The 18597-nt window shown below is 39.3% G+C and overlaps 1 protein-coding gene across 2 annotated transcripts in view; it reads left to right on the top strand.

The window, feature by feature from the left end:
• NDUFA12 (NADH:ubiquinone oxidoreductase subunit A12) overlaps positions 1 to 17924 on the top strand; it is a 42132-nt gene extending 24208 nt beyond the window's left edge. For both annotated transcript variants that reach the window (XM_055238408.2, XM_055238409.2), the window contains one exon: positions 17642 to 17924. In XM_055238408.2, the coding sequence (XP_055094383.1) occupies positions 17642 to 17664 (23 nt within the window). In that variant the 3' untranslated portion in view covers positions 17665 to 17924. The remainder of the gene's footprint in view (positions 1 to 17641) is intronic.
• Positions 17925 to 18597: the final 673 nt, after the last annotated feature.

Here is an 18597-nt window from a genome sequence, read left to right as displayed (position 1 = left end):
AGATATGAATGTCAGATGTGCTCATCATTATTGGAATGTCAGTGCTCCCAGGCCTTCTCAGTGGACAAGCTAGGAAACATGTATGATGATTGTGTGTCCTCACCAGTACCACTGACAGCAGTCCAGCACTACAGGTTACACTCCAGTTTTCTCCCTTTCCACATTTATAGTTGGTTTTTTTTCTTAATATAGTTATTTGATCAATTCCACTGTGTGTAACTAAGTTCCCATTGCTGCCCTCTCATCCCCCCTCCCCCACTGGACTTCCTCCTTACCCAAGTTTGTCTCTAGCACCCCAAACCAGCTTGCCACCCTCCGCTCTCCTTGTGTGGACAGGCTCTTCTCCCCACAAAGGCTCTGACACATCTTGCTGGGCTACCGCAGCATTTTCCCTCACATACCAAGTGCAGATGTCTGCATTCCTTGGGCCCACTTAATGACTTTTGCACTCTGATTTACATTTTTAAAGCATCTCTGTGGTTGCTGTGAAGAATAAAGGAAAGGGGCAAGGCAAGTGTGGAAGCAGGCTAATCACTTAAGAAGCTGTTGTAAGTCATGGCCTAGGCTGTTGATGGGGTTGGACTAGGGTGCTAGTGATGCAGGTTGTGAGATTTGGGATCGTATTAGTTGTCTATACTGTGGAACAAGTTATCCCAAACTTAGCTTAAGACAGTAAATATTATCTCACAGCAATTTGAGTGTAGCTTAGCTGGGTGCCTCAGGCTCAGAGTCTCACAAGGTTACAATTGAGATCTTCTCTGAGGCTGCTGTGCTCTCAAGGTTTGACTTGAGAAGGACCCACTGCCACACTTACTCATGTGGCTGTAGACAGACCTCAGAAGATTTGCTTCCCAGCTCACTCAGTAGACCTCTGCACACGACACCTCTTGACATGGCCTCTGGCTTCCCCAGACCAAGGTGGAAGGCACAGTCTTTTTAAACCTCATCTAGGAAGTGATATCCCATACTTCAGCTGTCTATTTACTAGAAGCAAGTCAATCAGTCCAGCCACACTTAAGATGAGGGTATCCAGGAGGCAGTGATCATTGGAGGCCCTCTTAGAGGGTGCCAAGTAAGATGGGGTCAGCAGGATTTGCTGATTGGCTTTTGAGAGAAAAACCAGTCAAGGATGACTTCAAGATTTTTGGCCTGAACTACTAGAGGTACAGTTACTGAGATAGGGAAGAGTGGAGTAGGGGGAGCAGGTTTAGAAGAGGTAGTCTACGTTAAGTATGAGAAGCTTGATAGACGACCACGTGAGAAGGTGAGTAGACAGTTGAAAACTAGCCTGTTGGTTAGGATAGAGATTGGTGCTGGAGATAGGATTTTGGTTTGATTTTATCTAGTGTAGTATTCAACTTAACTTTATAAATTAAGGGTTAGGAGAATATGACCTTCAGTTAAATGCCTAGCTCTGTTATCCTGGAAACCAGATAAAATTGTATTAACAGTATTGCAATATAAAATCGACCTCTGATTGGGAAATTGCCTCTGGATTGAGAGGAATTAGAAATGCCTGGTGAGTGCTGCTGCTCTTAGAACTGGCATGACCCTGTGGGAAAGGGAATCCTGAAGCTATGCCTTTGGAGTTATTAGAGACGTTGGCTCTGGTGGAGCATAAAGCTTTAAAGTTAGGGCAGCTCCTGCACCTGCCTCATGATGCTCTCATCTCCCTTGAGCCTAAGCTGTGTCATCTAGGGAGTTAAAGAAAATAGCTTCTGGGCCGGGCGCGGTGGCTCACACACAGCACTTTGGGAGGCCAAAGCGGGCAGATCACGAGGTCAGAAGATCGAGACCATCTTGGCTAACACAGTGAAACCCCGTCTCCACTAAAACTACAAAAAAAATTAGCCGGGCCTAGTGGCGGGCGCCTGTGGTCCCAGCTACTCGGGAGGCTGAGGCAGGTGACTGGCGTGAACCTGGGAAGCGGAGCTTGCAGTGAGCCGAGATTACACCACTGCACTCCAGCCTGGGCAACAGACAGACTCCGTCTCAAAAAAAAAAAAAAAAAAAGAAAATAGCTTCTGGACGGCTGGGTGAGCTGTCACTTGCATGAACAACTGCACAGACTCCCAGGGAGAAGAACATCTGATGCTGCCCAGCCGGCAAGCTGTGATTCCTGTCCTCTGTCCTGAGTTTTCAGATGCCAAGTGTGGCCTATGATAGTCTTATGAGTCTGTTCAGTAGCTGCGTAATCTCACCTAGGGAAAGATTTCCCTTAGCGACATTAGTGTTTTGGATAGAATTTTAGTCAGCTTCTCTGTTTCATTTAATGTTCTCTAATCTTATGGGAAACATTAGAAATCTTGCGGAAAAATGAGCTCATTTTATCTCTCTGGTCTAAAGGCCTTCACTTCTTTAAATCTACCAGCCACCAGTAAAGGCTGCTAAGTCTACCAGTACTAAAACAAAAGATGGTGGTGCAAACTTCTCGGACGGGCCGTTGAGCTACACGTGCCTTGAAAAAAAGAAACGGGGATTGCCTAGAACCTAACACAGTCTGCTTACAAACTTGATTCATTCAGCAAATATATATTGAGCACCCCCCTATATGTCAGGCCTTGATGGGTTTATATATTCACAGTGGTGAGTGAAATATGTATGGTCTTTGTTCTCTTGTAGTTTATAGGCACTTAATGAATACTAGTACTAATACTGTGTTCTAATTTAGTGTCTTTTTTTTACAGTACCTTCATTTTCCTATATGTTTTATTCTCTTATGGGATCAGCAACAAGATATTAATTTCTTCTTCAGGAATTTAAATTTAATTTGATTGAGTAGAATACTCTGAAAGTATTTAAGTAGATAACAAATAACATTTTATTTTATTTTGAGGCAGGGTCTTATTCTGTCACCCAGGCTGGAGTTCAGTGGTACGATCTTGGCTTACTGCAGCCTCGACCTCCTGGGCTCAAGCCATCCTCTTGCCTCAGCCCCCGGAGTAGCTGGGACTACAGGCACGGGCCACCATGCCCAGCTACTTTTTGTATGTATGTATGTATGTATGTATGTATGTATGTATGTATGTATGTATGTATATTTATTTAGTAGAGACAGGGTTTTGCCATGTTGCCCAGGCTGGTCTCAAACTCCTGGACTCAAGCTATCCACCTGTCTTGGCCTCCCAAAGTGTTGACATTACAGGTGTGAACCACCGTGCCCAGCTGAAGTACTATTCTATACTACTTTTTTTTTCTTTTTTTTTCTTCTTGTTCTTGTCTGTGTTTTGTTCAATGCGAATTTTATTGCCTTCAGTTTTATTCTGAAGTTATCTAATTGCCACCGTCTATACAGTAACACACAGAAGTCTTCATTTTCATTGTTATGGTGGTTAGTGTTTATATAGAATTAGTGTAGAAAAGTAGAAAGTTTGGGCTATTTCATGCACGGCCGTATAAAATTATTGTTTTCACTTGTATCAGAAGAAATAAAGATGTGCTTTTTGTGGTTGGAAGCATTGGAACCTTGAAGTCCTTTGAACCAAGTTAAAAAAAAAACAAAGCAAGACATGGCTTGGTTAGATTTTTCTCTATTGCATGTATACCATTTTCCCACTTGGTGGCACTTTCTGTTCATTTCTTAGTAACATGTCTTTCTCTCTCAATGTAGTTACACTAGTCTGTCCTCATACGTTGATTTTTCTTATTAAAATTAATTTACTGAAGTAATACATAAATACATCATTTAAAAAATAATAGTGTATGGTAAAGGGTTTCTTTTTTTTTTTTTTTTTTTTTAACAGAATACAGTTTTGTCCCTGAAAATTTTTCTGTGGCCAGGGAAAAATTAATAAATGGTTTTGCCATTTGTTAGGTTAATTGTTTAAGATGCTTAACATCGTGGTGGTCAGCTGTTTTTCATTTGGCGTGATGTGTTCTAGAAGCCTTTGTAGAGAAACAGGTTGGCAGGTGAGGGCCATTACATGGAGGTGATAGAGAAGAATCAAGGATGATTCATAGGTTTGGGGCCTGAGTGGTTGGTACCATAATGCTGGGACCATTCACTGAGATGAGAAGACTTGTAGAAGGGCGGGTTGGTAGGGGTGGAGAATTAGAATCAGAAGCCTCTTTTTGGACACAGTAAGTGTGTGATACCTGTTGTGAAATCTACATAATTAGATATATATCAAGTAAACAGCTGGATATACAAATCGAGCTTAGGACAATGGTCAAACCTGCCAGCCAGCAAAGAACAAGGTAAGTAGCTAACAAGGTAGGAGGAAAGGGAAGAAAGAGGAGTATTTCTCCCAGGGAAGCCTCGTTGTATTGATTGTTGCCAAGAGGTTGAGGAAGATGATGACAGAAAAATGTCCTTGTGATTTGGCAATATGAAATTCATTGAATCTACATAGAATCTGTTCTTGAAAGAAATGAGGAGAGATCAGAAAAGTTTAAACATTCTAGCAAAAGAGAGTGATCCACATAGCCCCTAGTAGACATGCACTGTCAATATTGGACATAGTTCCACTAATCCTTTTTTTTTTTTTTTTCTTTTTTTTGAGACAGGGTCTCACTCTGTCACTCAGGCTGGAGTGCAGTGGCATGATCTCAGCTCACTGCATCCTCCACCTCCCAGGTTCAAGCAATTCTTGTGCCTCTGCCACCTGGGTAGCTGGAATTACAGGTGCCCACGACCACACCCGGCTAATTTTTGTATTTTTTTTTTTTATAGGGGTGGGGTTTCTTCATGTTAGCCAGGCTGGTCTCAAACTCCTGGCCTCATGTGATCCGCCTGCCTCAGCCTTCCAAAGTGCTGGGATCACAGGTGTAAGCCACCTCACCCGGCCCTTTTTTAATCCTTTCTGTGTAGTTGTGTTCATAACCATACTCCATTTTACTTGCTTTTTTCCATCAATATTATAAGCAATTTTTCATGTTATTAAAACAATCCTTATAATCACCATTAAAAGATTTTTTCTGATTATAAGAATATACAATTGCTATAGAAAATTTGGAAATCCAGAGAAATATTAATATGAGATAGAAACAAAAATAAGCTCTGATTCTTTGGCCCAGAAGCAATACTGTTAACATTTTATTCACTGATTCAACAACTATTTGAGGGTCTGCCTTTGGGTAGAGAAAGAATGTTTTGGGGGTGTTTGTTTTACAGGTGGGGTCTTGCTATGTTGCCGAGGATGGAGTGCAGGAGCTATTCACAGGTGCAATCATAGCACACTACAGCCTTGAACTCCTGGGCTCAAGCATCCCCCCCTGCCTCAGCCTCCCATGTAGCTGGGACTCCACAGAGGAATATTTTTTAAAGACTACAGTGTGAAAAACTGATTGTAGTTTATTGGTCACACCTTCTTTAGAAGAAAGCTTATTATTACAAATAACAATATACCTACACATTTCTCACATAATGTATACCACATTTTCTGACTTGCTTCTCCCTCCCCTCACTTAATATGTCACAGACACTTTTCCTGTCTCACTAAATACTGTGTCAATTCGAGTGTTTTAGTTTCTGTGGGGCTTTTGTATTTAGAAAGGATTGTTGGGCAATTTGGATTTTAAATTAATATACTATTTATTATAGTTGCAAATTTAAAAACCTAATTGTTTTTCATTCTTGAGGTTCAATTTATAAATAGGATAAAAAGATTAGTAAATTGAATTATTTTTTGCATAAAAATAAGGAACAATCATTTTCTCTTGTTCTTTGATGAATGTTTGATAAACTCTAATGGAAAGGATTACATTGTCCTAAACAGTAATACCCATTTGCAAATTTATTCAATACATCTCTTTAAGCATTTTAGGTCACATTTATAAATTGAACATATTTGATATTTGATTTTTTTCAATTCTTCAAATCCCCAGTGCATAGGCAGATTAACCTATCAAGCAAAATGTTCCTAAGCACTTAAATGACTCTTGTTTACTCAAGCCCAAAACTTCAGTGTCATCCCCCAGTCTAATTTCTCTAATGTCCAGTCTGTTAGCAAGTTCATCCTGCTTTCGTTTCTCCATATATCCCACATATCATCCCTGCCTCTATGACTGTTACCCTAGTCCAAGGTACAATTGTCTCTTGCCTGGACATCTACAGTCACCTCCCAACTGGTTTGATAACATTCTTGGAGCACACTAGTGTTCCCAACATGCTAAGTGATGAGAGTGCCTATTTTAAAATGTAAATCAGATCACATCAAGTCTCTGCTCAGAATGACCCAGTGGCTTCCCATCACAGTGAGAGTAAAAACCCCGACTCCTTCCATGGTCTGCAAGGCGTTATGTGATCACAGTCTGCATGCACTGTCCTAGTCACAGCCCTGTTGACTCTGACTTGGCCACATTGGCCTTCTTGCTTTTCCTTGAACAGTGAGCATACTCCCAACTCAGTCTCTGCACTAGCTGTTTCCCCATATTTGACACAGCTCACACACCTTCACTTTATTCAAGTGCCCATCCGGTGGCTCTTCAGGTGATCTAGTCTATAAGAGCCCTGTTCCCTCTCATACTCCATACTCTTGCCCTGCTCTGGTTTTTTCCTTGGTGGCACTTACCTACCTCTGCTTAACATGTTTTTCTTTTTTCTTTTTTTTTTTTTTTTTGAGGCGGAGTTTCGCTCTGTCACCCAGGCTGGAGTGCAGTGGCGCGATCTCAGCTCACTGCAAGCTCCTCCTCCCGGGTTCACGCCATTCTCCTGCCTCAGCCTCTCCGAGTAGCTGGGACTACAGGCGCCCGCCACCATGCCCGGCTAATTTTTTTGTATTTTTAGTAGAGACGGGGTTTCACCTTGGTCTCGATCTCCTGACCTTGTGATCCGCCTGCCTCGGCCTCCCAAAGTGCTGGGATTACAAGCGTGAGCCACCGCGCCCGGCTTAACATGTTTTTCATATTATTTATTGTATGTTTCCCCAAATACCATGTTGGAACAGTGCCTACCACATGGTATTTCTGCAATAAATATTTATTGAATGAATGGATGTACATATACTATTTTACTTGAAACAAACATTATTTTTTGGGTATGATAGTCAGTTTTCTTCACTTTAGCTGATCCAAAAATGGCATCTTCTGCTACTCCTTTATAGCTTTTTAATAAATTTGAAACTAAATTTACCTCTGAATTACATTGCAATTTCAACCTGTCCTTTTTAGTACTTTGACCCACTGAATCATTTGTTACAGTTGTGGGTTTTTTGGGGTGGGGGCAGAGAGGTGTTTTTTTTTTTTTGAGAGAAGGTCTTGCTCTGTCACCCAGGCCAGGTGTAGTGCCGTGATCATAACTTACTGCAACCTCAAAATCCTTGGCTTAAGCCATCCTTCTGCCTCAGCCTCCTGAGTAGCTGGGAGTATAGGTGCATGCCACCACACCCAGCTAATGTTTTTGTTTTTGAGAGAGAAGGTGTCAAACTCCTGGCCTCAAGTGATCCTCCAACCTTGGCCTCCCAAAGCACTGGGATTATATGTGACAGCCACTGTGCCTAGCCTGTTATAGTCTTTTAAAATATTATTTCTCTAAATAAATTGCTAGCTGTCAATGGCAGATAATACTTTCTTCAAAGTAAGTCCTTCCTAATGTTTATTTTCTGCTCCAGAAAATCAGAATATTAGGAGACTGTGTTCAAAGAAACTACAAACTGCATTAATTAGGTAGTTTCTGTTATGTTACAGAATGTTACTTTTCTTTATACCCTTTCTCTGTTAAAATGTGCTCATTATAAGCAGAAGACAAGATTGTTTCGATTTTTAAAACTCAGCTTTTATTTAACACATTCCACTGAGTATTCATTGCTTCATTTAATATTGATTCTAACATTTTACAAAGATGCCTTGTTGGAAAATTCCATATGTGGGATGTGGAAATAAGCTGTGTATTACTCTTGGTGAATGAGGAACTGCTCAGCATGTTCATTATAGAAAATTCAAAAAATAACAAAAGAAATAAGAATAGCCTGTTATCCCACCACTTGTAGAAACCACTGCTATTAACATTTTGATATACATTCGACCTTCAGTATCTGTGGGTTCTGCATCCATGGATTAAACCAACATCAGATGGAAATTATATCAGAAAAAAAGTTCACAAAGTTCCAAAAAGCAAAACTTGGATTTGCTGAGTGCCAAGTATTATGTTGAATCCACATGAATGAAGTGATATGCAGACATCGTATTAGGCATTATAAGTAACCTGGAGATGATTAAAAGTATACAGGAGGTTGTGCATAAATTATATGCAAATGCTACATTTGCATATCCACAAATGATCATTTGTGGATTTTGGCATCCACAGGGTGTCCTGGAATCAATCCCCCATAGATGCTAGGGACAACTATATATTATTCTTTTCTCCTCGATTTCTTTTGTTTTTGTTATTAATGTAATTGAGTTTTTTGAAGAAGTAGCCTGGGTTTGCAAGTTGTTTTAACTTTTGGCACCCTGGTTTTGTCACTTACTATATTTGGATAATAATATTTATCACTAGAGTTGTTATAAGGATCAAATAGGTTAATATTTGTAAAGTGTATAGATTAGTGCCCATGACTTATAAATGCTATATATAAGTATTAAATAAATTAGGCAAATAACCTGCTTTTAAAACTTATATATGGTGAACATTTTCTCAAGTCATAAAATATTCTCTGTCTCTCTCTGTCTTTTCTTTTTTTAGAAATGGGGTCCCCCGCTGTCCAGGCATGATCTTGGCTTTCTGCAGCCTTGAACTCCTAGGCTCATGTGATCCCTGCCTCAGCTTCCCAAGTAGCTAGGACTACAGGTGCCTGCCACCATGCCTGGCTAATTTTTGCATTTTTTGTAGACATGGGGTCTCATGTTGCCCAGGCTGGTCTCAAACTCATGGCCTCAAGTGATCCTCCCGCCTTGGCCTCCAGAAGTGCTAGGATTACAGATGTGAGGCACCATACCTAGCCAAAATATTCTCTATAGCATAAATGTTAATAATGCCTTAGTCTTCCATCATATGGATATGCCATGAGCTATTCCCTTCATTTTTGGTTTTGTTCTTTCCATTCTTTCCGTTCTTTCCGTTCTTTCACTGTTATAAATAAAGCTCTGATAAATATCCTTGTACATGAGTATTCATATTCTCATTTCCTTAAATGGAAATGGATCCACCAGGAGTATACATGTTTTATAAGTTTTTGATACCTGCTGCCAACTTGCCCTCTAGAAGGGCTATACCAATTTATATTCTCAGGATAAATATATTCAGTAGTATATGAGTATTGATTTCTCTTTAAGTTCACTGATTCTGGGTTTTATTTTTTAAAATCTTTGCCAATTTAGCAAGTAAAAAATTATACCTTAATGTGCATTGCCTTGATTAAACTTCATTGTTTGCCACTATAATTTTTTTCTTTGTTGACATCTCTTAATATTTTTTATCCAGTTTTCTATTGGATATTTGACTTTCTCTGATTTGTAATGATAGATGAACCTTTTTTCTGTATATTACAAATATTTTCCCCTGTTTCTTTTAGTCTTTAATCCTGTTTATAGTGTTTTAGGACATAACACTTTTCAATTTTAACAACAATTTTAATTTTTTGGGTACATAGTAGGTGTATATATTTATGGGGTGAGATATTTTGATACAAGCATGCAGTATGTGATCATCACATCATGGAAAATGGGGTACCCATCCCTTCAAGCATTTGTCCTTTGTGTTACAAACAATCCAATTATACTCTTTTAGTTGTTTTAAAATGTACAATTAAGTTATTATAGACTATAGTCACTGTGTTGTGCTGTCAAATACTAGGTCTTATTCATTCTTTCTAACTATTTTTTTTATACCCATTAACCATCCCCACCTCCCCCTAATCCCCAAACCAACCCCACTACCCTTCCCAGCCTCTGGTAATCATTCTTCTACTCTCTATCTCCATGAGTTCAGTTGCTTGATTTTTAGGTACCACAAATAAATGAGAACATGCAATGTTTGTCTTTCTGTACCTGGCTTATTTCACTTAACATAATGATCTCCAGTTCCATCCATGTTGTTACTAATGACAGGGTGTTGTTCTTTTTTATGGCTGAATAGTACCCCATTGTATTTAAGTATCACATTTTCCTTACTCATTCATCTGTTGACAGACACTTAGGTTGCTTCCAAATTTTGGCTGTTGTGAACAATGCTGCAACAAACATGGGAGTGCAAAACTCTCTTCGATATATTGATTTCCTTTCATTTAGGTTATACCCAGCAGCAGGATTGCTGGATCATATGGTAGCTCAATTTTTAGTTTTTTGAGGAACTTCCTAACTGTTCTGTATAATGGTTGTACTAACTTACATTCCCACCAACAGTGTTTGAGGGTTCCCTTTTCTCCATATCCTCCCAGCGTTTATTATTGCCTGTCTTTTGTATAAAAGCCATTTTAACTGGGATGAGATAATATCTCATTGTAGGTTTTTTTTACTGCTCCTTGTAGACCAGAGCTACCCCATAGGCAGTGTGCCCATAGTAGCCTCATTGTAAGTTTGATTTGCATTTATCTGATGATCAATTATGTTGAACACTTTCATATGTCTATTTGCCATTCGTTTGTCTTCGTTTGAGAAATGTCTATTCAAATCTTTTTCCCATTTTTTAATCAGATTATTAGATTTTTTTTCCTGTAGAGTTGTCTGAGCTCCTTACATAATCTGGTTATTAGTCCCTTGTTAGATGGGTAATTTGCAATTATCTTCTCTCATTCTGTGGGTTGTCTCTTCACTTCGATGATTGTTTGCTTTGCTGTGCAGAAGCTTTTTACTTGATGTGATCTCATTGGCCCATTTTTTCTTCAGTTGTCTGTGCTTATAGGTTATTACTCAAGAAATTTTTACCCAGACCAATTTCCTGGAGAGTTTTCCCAGTGTTTTCTTGTAGTAGTTTCATAGTTTAAGGTCTTAGATTTAAGTCTTTAATCCATTTTGATTTGATTTTTGTAAAATACAGTGAAAAATAGGACTCTAATTTCGTTCTTCTGCATGTAGATGTGGATATCCAGTTTTCCCAGAAGAGACTGCCTTTTCCCCAGTGTATGTTTTTGGCACCTTTGGAGAAAATGCTGTTTTGGTTACCATAGCTCTGAAGTATAATTTTAAGACTTTTTTTTTGAGACGGAGTCTCACTCTACTGTTCCAGGCTGGAGTGCAGTGGTGTGATCTCAGCTCATTGTAGTGTCCTCCTCCTGGGTTCAAGTGATTCTCCTGCCTCAGCCTCCCAAGTAGCTGGTATTACAGGCATGCACCACCACACTTGCTGATTTTTGTATTTTTCAGTAGAGATGGGGTTTCACTATGTTGGCGAGGCTGGTCTCAAACCCCTGACCTCAAGTGATCCCCCACCTCAGCCTTCCAAAGTGCTGGGATTACAGGCATGAGCTACCACACCTGGCTTCTCTGTAGTATAATTTGAAGTCAGTGTAATGTGACTTCTCCAGTTTTGTTCTTTTTGTTTAGGACAGCTTTGGCTATTTTGGGTCTTTTGTGGTTCCGTATATATTTTAGGATTGGGTTTTTTTTTCTATTTTTGTGAAGGAAGTGATTGGTATTTTGATAGGGATTGTATTGAATCTGTAGATTGCTTTGGGTAGTATGGACATTTTAACAATATGGATTCTTCCAATCCATGAACTTGGAATATATTTCAATTTTTTGGTGTCCTCTTCAATTTCTTTCATCAATGTTGTATAATTTTTTCAATTTTTACATAGTAAGATCTATCAGCTTTTCTTCTTTTTATGGCTTTTTACCTTTGACAATAATTTTACAAGTGGTCCTTCATATTCTATGAATATCAATATATTCTATGATTATAAATATTCATTTTGTCTCTGAGCATTATTATTATTTATTTATTTTTATTTATTTATTTATTTAGAAACAGAGTCTTGGTCTGTCGTCCAGGCCTGGAGTGCAGTGGCAGGACATGGCTCACTGCAGCCTCTATTTCCTGGGTTCAAGCAATCCTCCCACCTCGGCTTCCTGAGTAGCTGGGACTACAGGTGCCACCATGCCTGGCTAAATTTTCAAAAATTATTTTGTCAAGATAGGGGTCTCACTGTGCTGCCCAGGCTGGCCTCAAACTCTTGACCTCAAGTGATCCTCCTGCTTTGGCGTCCCATGGGATAGCAGGCGTGAGTCACTGCCTGGCCCTGAGCATTATTAATCTATCTGGAATCATTGATGACTTGGGAAATCTAACTTTTTTTTCTTTTGTTTTGTTTGTTTATTTATCTTTTTTTTACACTCCTCTCAACTTATACCTTATGGTGTTTTTTTTTTCCCCCCAACAGAATCATCCTAGCATAATTTGTTGAGAAATTTTTACTTAATGATTTGAAATGGCAGTTTCACCTTATATACATTTTAGTCTGTTTGGGGAATTTTTTCCTACTTTCTTATTGTACTTTTGTTTCAGTTGTTATAGCATTCTAATGTTTGAGACATTCATTTAATGTCTGATAATGCCAGTGCCAGCCTGATCGTTTTGAGTTTTCAAAGTTTTCTTGGATAAACTTTTAACTGAAGCTTACAATCATATCGTCAAACTCTAAGAAGAACCCCACTGGGATTTTCATTCAGATTGCACTTAATTAAATAATAGTTAGTGTGCTAACAAGGTTTGAATTGCCATGTTATAATGAACCATGTTTGGTTTTTAAGTTTGTTAAATGTATCAATCCCATCCTGGGGTTAGATGGATCTCAGGGGTTTTGTGGATACCATAAATAATCCCAACCCAGTTTCATCTATTGATTGAAAGTTAAATTTCTAATCAAAAGTTTCTTGATTCAGCCATTAGGAGGCTGTGTTCAAGCCTCAGGTCTATAACATACATCATGTGGGACCTTGGGAAAGTCATTGTAATCCTGTTTCCTAGACTTTAGAATACTTTGATGAGTGTTAAATAAGTGAAAGAGCAGTATGTGTGAGAATATCTCATAAACTAAGTGAGATGGAGTAACAGTTTTAGTATCATGAATATTTTTACTTCAAAAAACATTCTGGAGTTTTTCCTTAGTCTTTCATATTTATTTTTTGAAAAATTGAAAAATCTTTGGCATTTCTAGGCCGGGTGCAGTGGCTCACCTGTAATCCCAGCATTTTGGAAGGCTGATGCAGGTAGATCCCTCAAGCCCAGGAGCTTGAGACCATCTTGGACAACATGGTGAAACCTCGTCTCTACTAAAAATACAAAAATTCAGGTGTGGTGGCGTGTGCCTGTAATCCCAGCTCTTTGGGAGGCTGAATTGCTTCAACCCAGGAGGCAGAGGTTGCAGTGAGCCAAGATTGTACCATTGTACTCCAGCCTGGGCTACAGAGCAAGACTCTGTCTTAAAAAAAATAAATAAACAAAACTACAAAATCTTTGGCATTTCTAGTCTCAGTGATACTAAGTGAAAATACCTGAAACATGAACAATATGGTCAGAAGCCAGCCTGTAATCTCAGCACCTTGGGAAGTTGAGAGAGGAGGATTGCTTGAGACCAGGAGTTTGAGACCAGCCTGCCTGGGCAACATAAAGACCCCATCTCTACAGAAAAAATTTTCTTTTCTTTTTTTTTTTTTGAGACTGAGTTTCACTCTGTCACCCAGGCTGGAGTGCAGTGGTGCAATCTCGGCTCACTGCAAGCTCCGCCTCTCAAGTAGCTGGGACTACAGGCACCCGCCACCACGCCTGGCTAATTTTTTGTGAGTTTTTACTAGAGACGGGGTTTCACCGTGTTAGCGAGGATGGTCTCGATCTCCTGACCTCGTGATCTGCCCGCCTCGGCCTCCCAAAGTGCTAGGATTACAGGTGTGAGCCACCACCCCTGGCCTACAAAAAATTTTAAAATTAGCCAAGTGTGGTGGTGTGTACCTGTAGTCCTAGCTACTTGGGAGGCTGAGGCAGGAGGATCACTTGAGCCCAGGTGTTTGAGGCTGCAGTGAGCTGTGATGACACCACTGCAATCTTTGATTCCCTAACTTGATCATGTATGTTATCCAGGAAGAAAGAGTCAAAGTAGTATTGTATATTTCAAAGTAGCTAGAAGAGAGGACTTGAATTGCTTCCAACACAGAAATAACAAATACTCAAAGTGATGGAGATACCTCGGAGACCTGACTTGATCAGCACACATTCTGTGCATGTAACAAAATATCAAATGTACCCCCACACATATGTAAAATGTTATGTATCAATTAAAGAAAAAAAAACCTGTCTGCATTGTTGTTGTTAGCTGTTAATTGGTGATGTTTTATTTCTGACAATTTTCTAAAAGAGAACCTTAAACTTTCTTATCTTTGTTATTAATACAAAACACTCTTTAGGAGTGTTTTCATTTGCAATGGTTTTTTGAAAATGTATTTTATATTGTATGTATGTTTTTATTTCTTAAATTTCCTTTTAGGCTATTTTAGTTTTTCTCACAAATAAATCCCTTTGTTTTCCACTTTGAGTGGCTCACATCCTCAAACTGAGGGGCTATATAAGTGAAGCAGCATGTTTTTAAAGAAGGGGAAATCTCCCTCTCCTGTTCTCAGACACACTTTTTCTTCTTATACAACTGAAAATAGGATCAACCATTTATGGGATTTACTTCTGTTGGAGTTGTGTTGCAAGTTTAAGCTTCATTCCCAAAAGTTAAAATAATTTTTTTTTGGTAGAGGAGATTTCAGTAATTATGATTTAATATCTTTGTTTTTCAGTTATTTTGATATAACTTCAATATATTTGAGTACTGAGTTTTCCCCCAATGTAATATTTTTTCACTGTAAATTGTCTTCTCTTTTGTATTTGTAATCTTTTTCCTTTCTCCTAGTCTCCGTTTTTGCAATCTCACTGACTTTAATAAGTATATATAATTTTATATTTTGTCCTTTAATAACTGGGATGTAAAATTGGAGTCTAATGCCAACTACAACACAGTTTTCTAAACAATGCAGTTAGTATGTTGGCTTGCTTATTTATTTATTTTGAGACACCAGCCAAATTTTTTAAAATAACTTAAAAGTCAGTATCTCTGGCCAGGCACAGTGGCTCACGCCTTAATCTCAGCACTTTGGGAGGCCGAGGCGGGTGAATCATTGGAGGCCAGGAGTTCGAGACCAGCCTGGACAACATGTTGAAACCCTATCTCTACTAAAAATAAAAAAAGTTGCCCGGCATGGTGGCGCATGCCTGTAATCCCAGCTACTCGGGAGGCTGAGGCAGGAGAATCGCTTGAGCCCAAGAGGCGGAGGTTGCAGTGAGCCAAGATATCGCCAGTGCACTCCAACGTGCGCCACAGAGCAAGACTTTGTCTCAAAAAAAAAAAAAAAAAAAAAGACTCAGCTAAGAGTCTGTTTTGCAAGTAAAACTCTCTGGTGTGGCAATCTGAAAGATATGATTTATTTACCCCTTATTTAATAATAAAATAACAAGGGTTATATTTGTCTAGCAGACTATAATCATTTCCTTGTTTCTTATAATTCTTTATAAACTGCCATAATGGGTATAGTTTATTACTTATTAATTCTCTGATTCTTGCATGTAGCCTTGCTAGGATAAATATTTTCAGATTTTGTGTATTGTGACAAAAATTATCTTTTACTTTTTTGGAGCATTTTCCATTTCTCTATGAGCTCTTCAGTTCCTCACTTAAGTAACTGAATAGGCATAAGCTTGGGACCATGGTTCCTTAAATATCATTTTAACCTTCAGGAGTCTTGACAGCAGTTTTTTGAATAAAATGTTTCTTTAGTTAAGCTGACTCAACGAGGTAAAAGTTAAATATTTCAGCTGTGCCGTAAGCTCGCATAAAGCCCCTTGATAAGTGACAGCTGTGACTTTAACAGCTAATCTCCTCTGAGTGGTTAGTGGAGCCTGGCTCACCACTATCGTCTCACAAGGGCTTCAGCACTCGTGTGCTCATATGAATGGTTACAGTTTATTGGTCCAGGTCACTTTCACTAATCCCCAGCTTCCTTTAGAGGATGTAAGACAGACACTGACCTAGCTTGTACAGCCTTCTGCATTCTTCATTGTATAAGCTGATCATGATACAATTATCTTTAGACACAAATATAGCAACTGTAATCATATGTTATCTCTATTCAGACTGGTTTTTAGTCAGTTACCTAGCTATATCTACCAATTACTGCTAGCAAATATTCTTAGGTTTACATAGCAACAAAAATTTTTCTCATTAGCTTTAGTTTTAGTTATTCCACTGAAACATCCTCCTCTTGTCCTTTTCTCTGCAGCTAGATAATCACCTTTTTCCCCCACCCCTGGGCTGCAGTTCTGTGGCTATCCTCTCATTTTTTTTTTTTTTTTTTCCTCAATAGGGTCATCTCTGTCTTGTGACTCCGGGTCTTAGAGGCTGGAACAAATTCTCTCTTGCCTTCTTTCCCATGTAAACCCCTCAGCTTAGCTTCCTGCTTGATCACACTCTGTCCCACAAACTTTGATTCCTCCTTTCCCTGTCATTAGCAGCAGCATCGCTGGTCTCTTCCCTTTCAACTCCAGGTATCCAGCTTTTAGGTCTGATTTCTGGAACATATCCTCTTAAATTAAATTGTTAAGCACTTATGACTGAAATATTTGTGAACTGGGGGTCGATTTAACTTTTTTTTTAAAGACAGGGTCTCACTGTGTTGCCCAGGCTGGTCCTGAACTTCTGGCCTCCAATGATCCTCCCATCTCATCCTCCCAAAGTGCTGGGATTATAGACATGAGCCACTGTGCCTGGCCCTGATTTAATTTTTTAATATAACAACTTGCATATTCTCTAGTGTTTACACTCACATGCTTGAATTTACAATGCATCAGAGACTCTTCTCAGCAGGAGCCTCATGGGTTTTAAACTAGACCTTCATGAGCCAGAGTAACCTGAGCATACTGAAAATCCGGAATCGGCCTCTAGCACCTAATAGTGATACTGTATTTTTATCAATTCTAAAATACATTTTAACATCTAAAATTAGGATACATATTATAATCAGTAGTGTGCCATAATTTATTTGGTAGCATCTTTTCTTTCTTAGAGGTAGATAAAATGATGGCATGTCTGAAAATGGATAGTGTCAGATTTGATAAAATACAGTAATGGGCCGGGCATGGTGACTCATGCCTATAATCCCAGCACTTTGGGAGGCTGAAGCAGGAAGATCCCTTGAGCTCAGAAGTTCGAGATCAGCCTGGGCAGCATAGTGAGATCCTATCTCTACAAAAATGTTCTGAAAGTCAGCCAGGCTTGGTGGCATGCTCTTGTAGTGTCAGCTACATAGGAGGCTGAGGTAGGAGGATCACATGTTCCCAGGAGTTTGAGGCTGCAATGAGCCATGATAGTGCTACTGCATTCCAGCCTGGGTGACAGAGTGAGACCCTATCTCCAAAGGAAAGAAAGAAAGAAAATGAAGAAAAAAAATACGGTAATGAGAACAGTAGCTAACATTTGTTGAGTATCTGCCACACACAAGAATTTTTCTATGTGCTTTATGTATATTATCTCCTTTTATGTTTATACCATCCCTGAGGAGTAGGGATGTTCAGATGGAAAAAATCTAAGGCATAGAAGAATTCAGCTAGTAAGTGATGGAGTTGAGGCTTGAACCCAAGTAACAAAACAGTTCCAGGGCTACCTTTTTAACCCTCCTTCCACTATGCTGTACTGTCTCTTCATAACTGTTTGGGTTTTTTCCCCTCTTTAAGGCATCGTTGGCTTCACAGTATGACTGATGATCCTCCGACAACAAAACCACCTACTGCTCGTAAATTCATCTGGACAAACCATAAATTCAACGTGACTGGCACCCCAGAACAATATGTACCTTATTCTACCACTAGAAAGAAGATTCAGGAGTGGATCCCACCTTCAACACCTTACAAGTAAAGACAATGAAGAACAATTGAAACATGCAAAATATGGAGCTTTTCGTGTAATTACTCATTTACTGTTTACCATTCACTAGATTAAAATTGTGTAACTAAACAATGTCTTTCATGCCTTTTTGCCCTTCACTTTGTTGTTCTCCAACTGCAAAATAGATGCTTCCAAACATGGTGATTGAAGTAGACTTGTATTGGGGTAGCTGCCTGGTTTACAGTTCCCTTTTCTGGAAACAGCCTCTGTGGCCCTGTTTGTGCTTTGGGACCCTACCTTACTACCATAGCTCATTATGTGGGAAGACCTAAGCCAAGCCAGATTTTCTCATGGGAATTTGGAACTTGAATGGAGAGACACGAAGGCTGAAAGTCATCAGAACTGGGTGGCTTTTACTGAAGCTCTCTAAGGAGGTTATCAGAGAAATCCTATTTCCTGAGTCTGGTTCTTTAATGGTTCATTTTAAACTGTAAACTATCCTAGACTCTATTCCAATATGTTCTTAGTTCTTTAAGCTAACTAGGGTCACAGATTTTTTTTGTTGCTTACAAATAAAAAAGTCTTTAATATCCAGATTGGTACCAGAGGTAGGCAAAAGACCTTCAAGGAAATGATGCGGGATCTTTGGAATTGGTTGTTGTGTCTGGGTAGGGTGAAAGGCCCACATCTCTATGTATTCCAGATGGAAAGCTCGCAACTCCAGTGATCAAGGAGCTTATCAGGCTGTTGCCTTTAGTCACCAGGATCCATGAGCCCCCTTAGGATAAGGACCCTGGAGACTGGT

Source organism: Symphalangus syndactylus, chromosome 13 (assembly GCF_028878055.3).
Source record: "Symphalangus syndactylus isolate Jambi chromosome 13, NHGRI_mSymSyn1-v2.1_pri, whole genome shotgun sequence".
NCBI classification, from domain to species: Eukaryota; Metazoa; Chordata; class Mammalia; order Primates; family Hylobatidae; genus Symphalangus; species Symphalangus syndactylus.
This window is presented reverse-complemented; position numbering and strand designations above follow the sequence as displayed.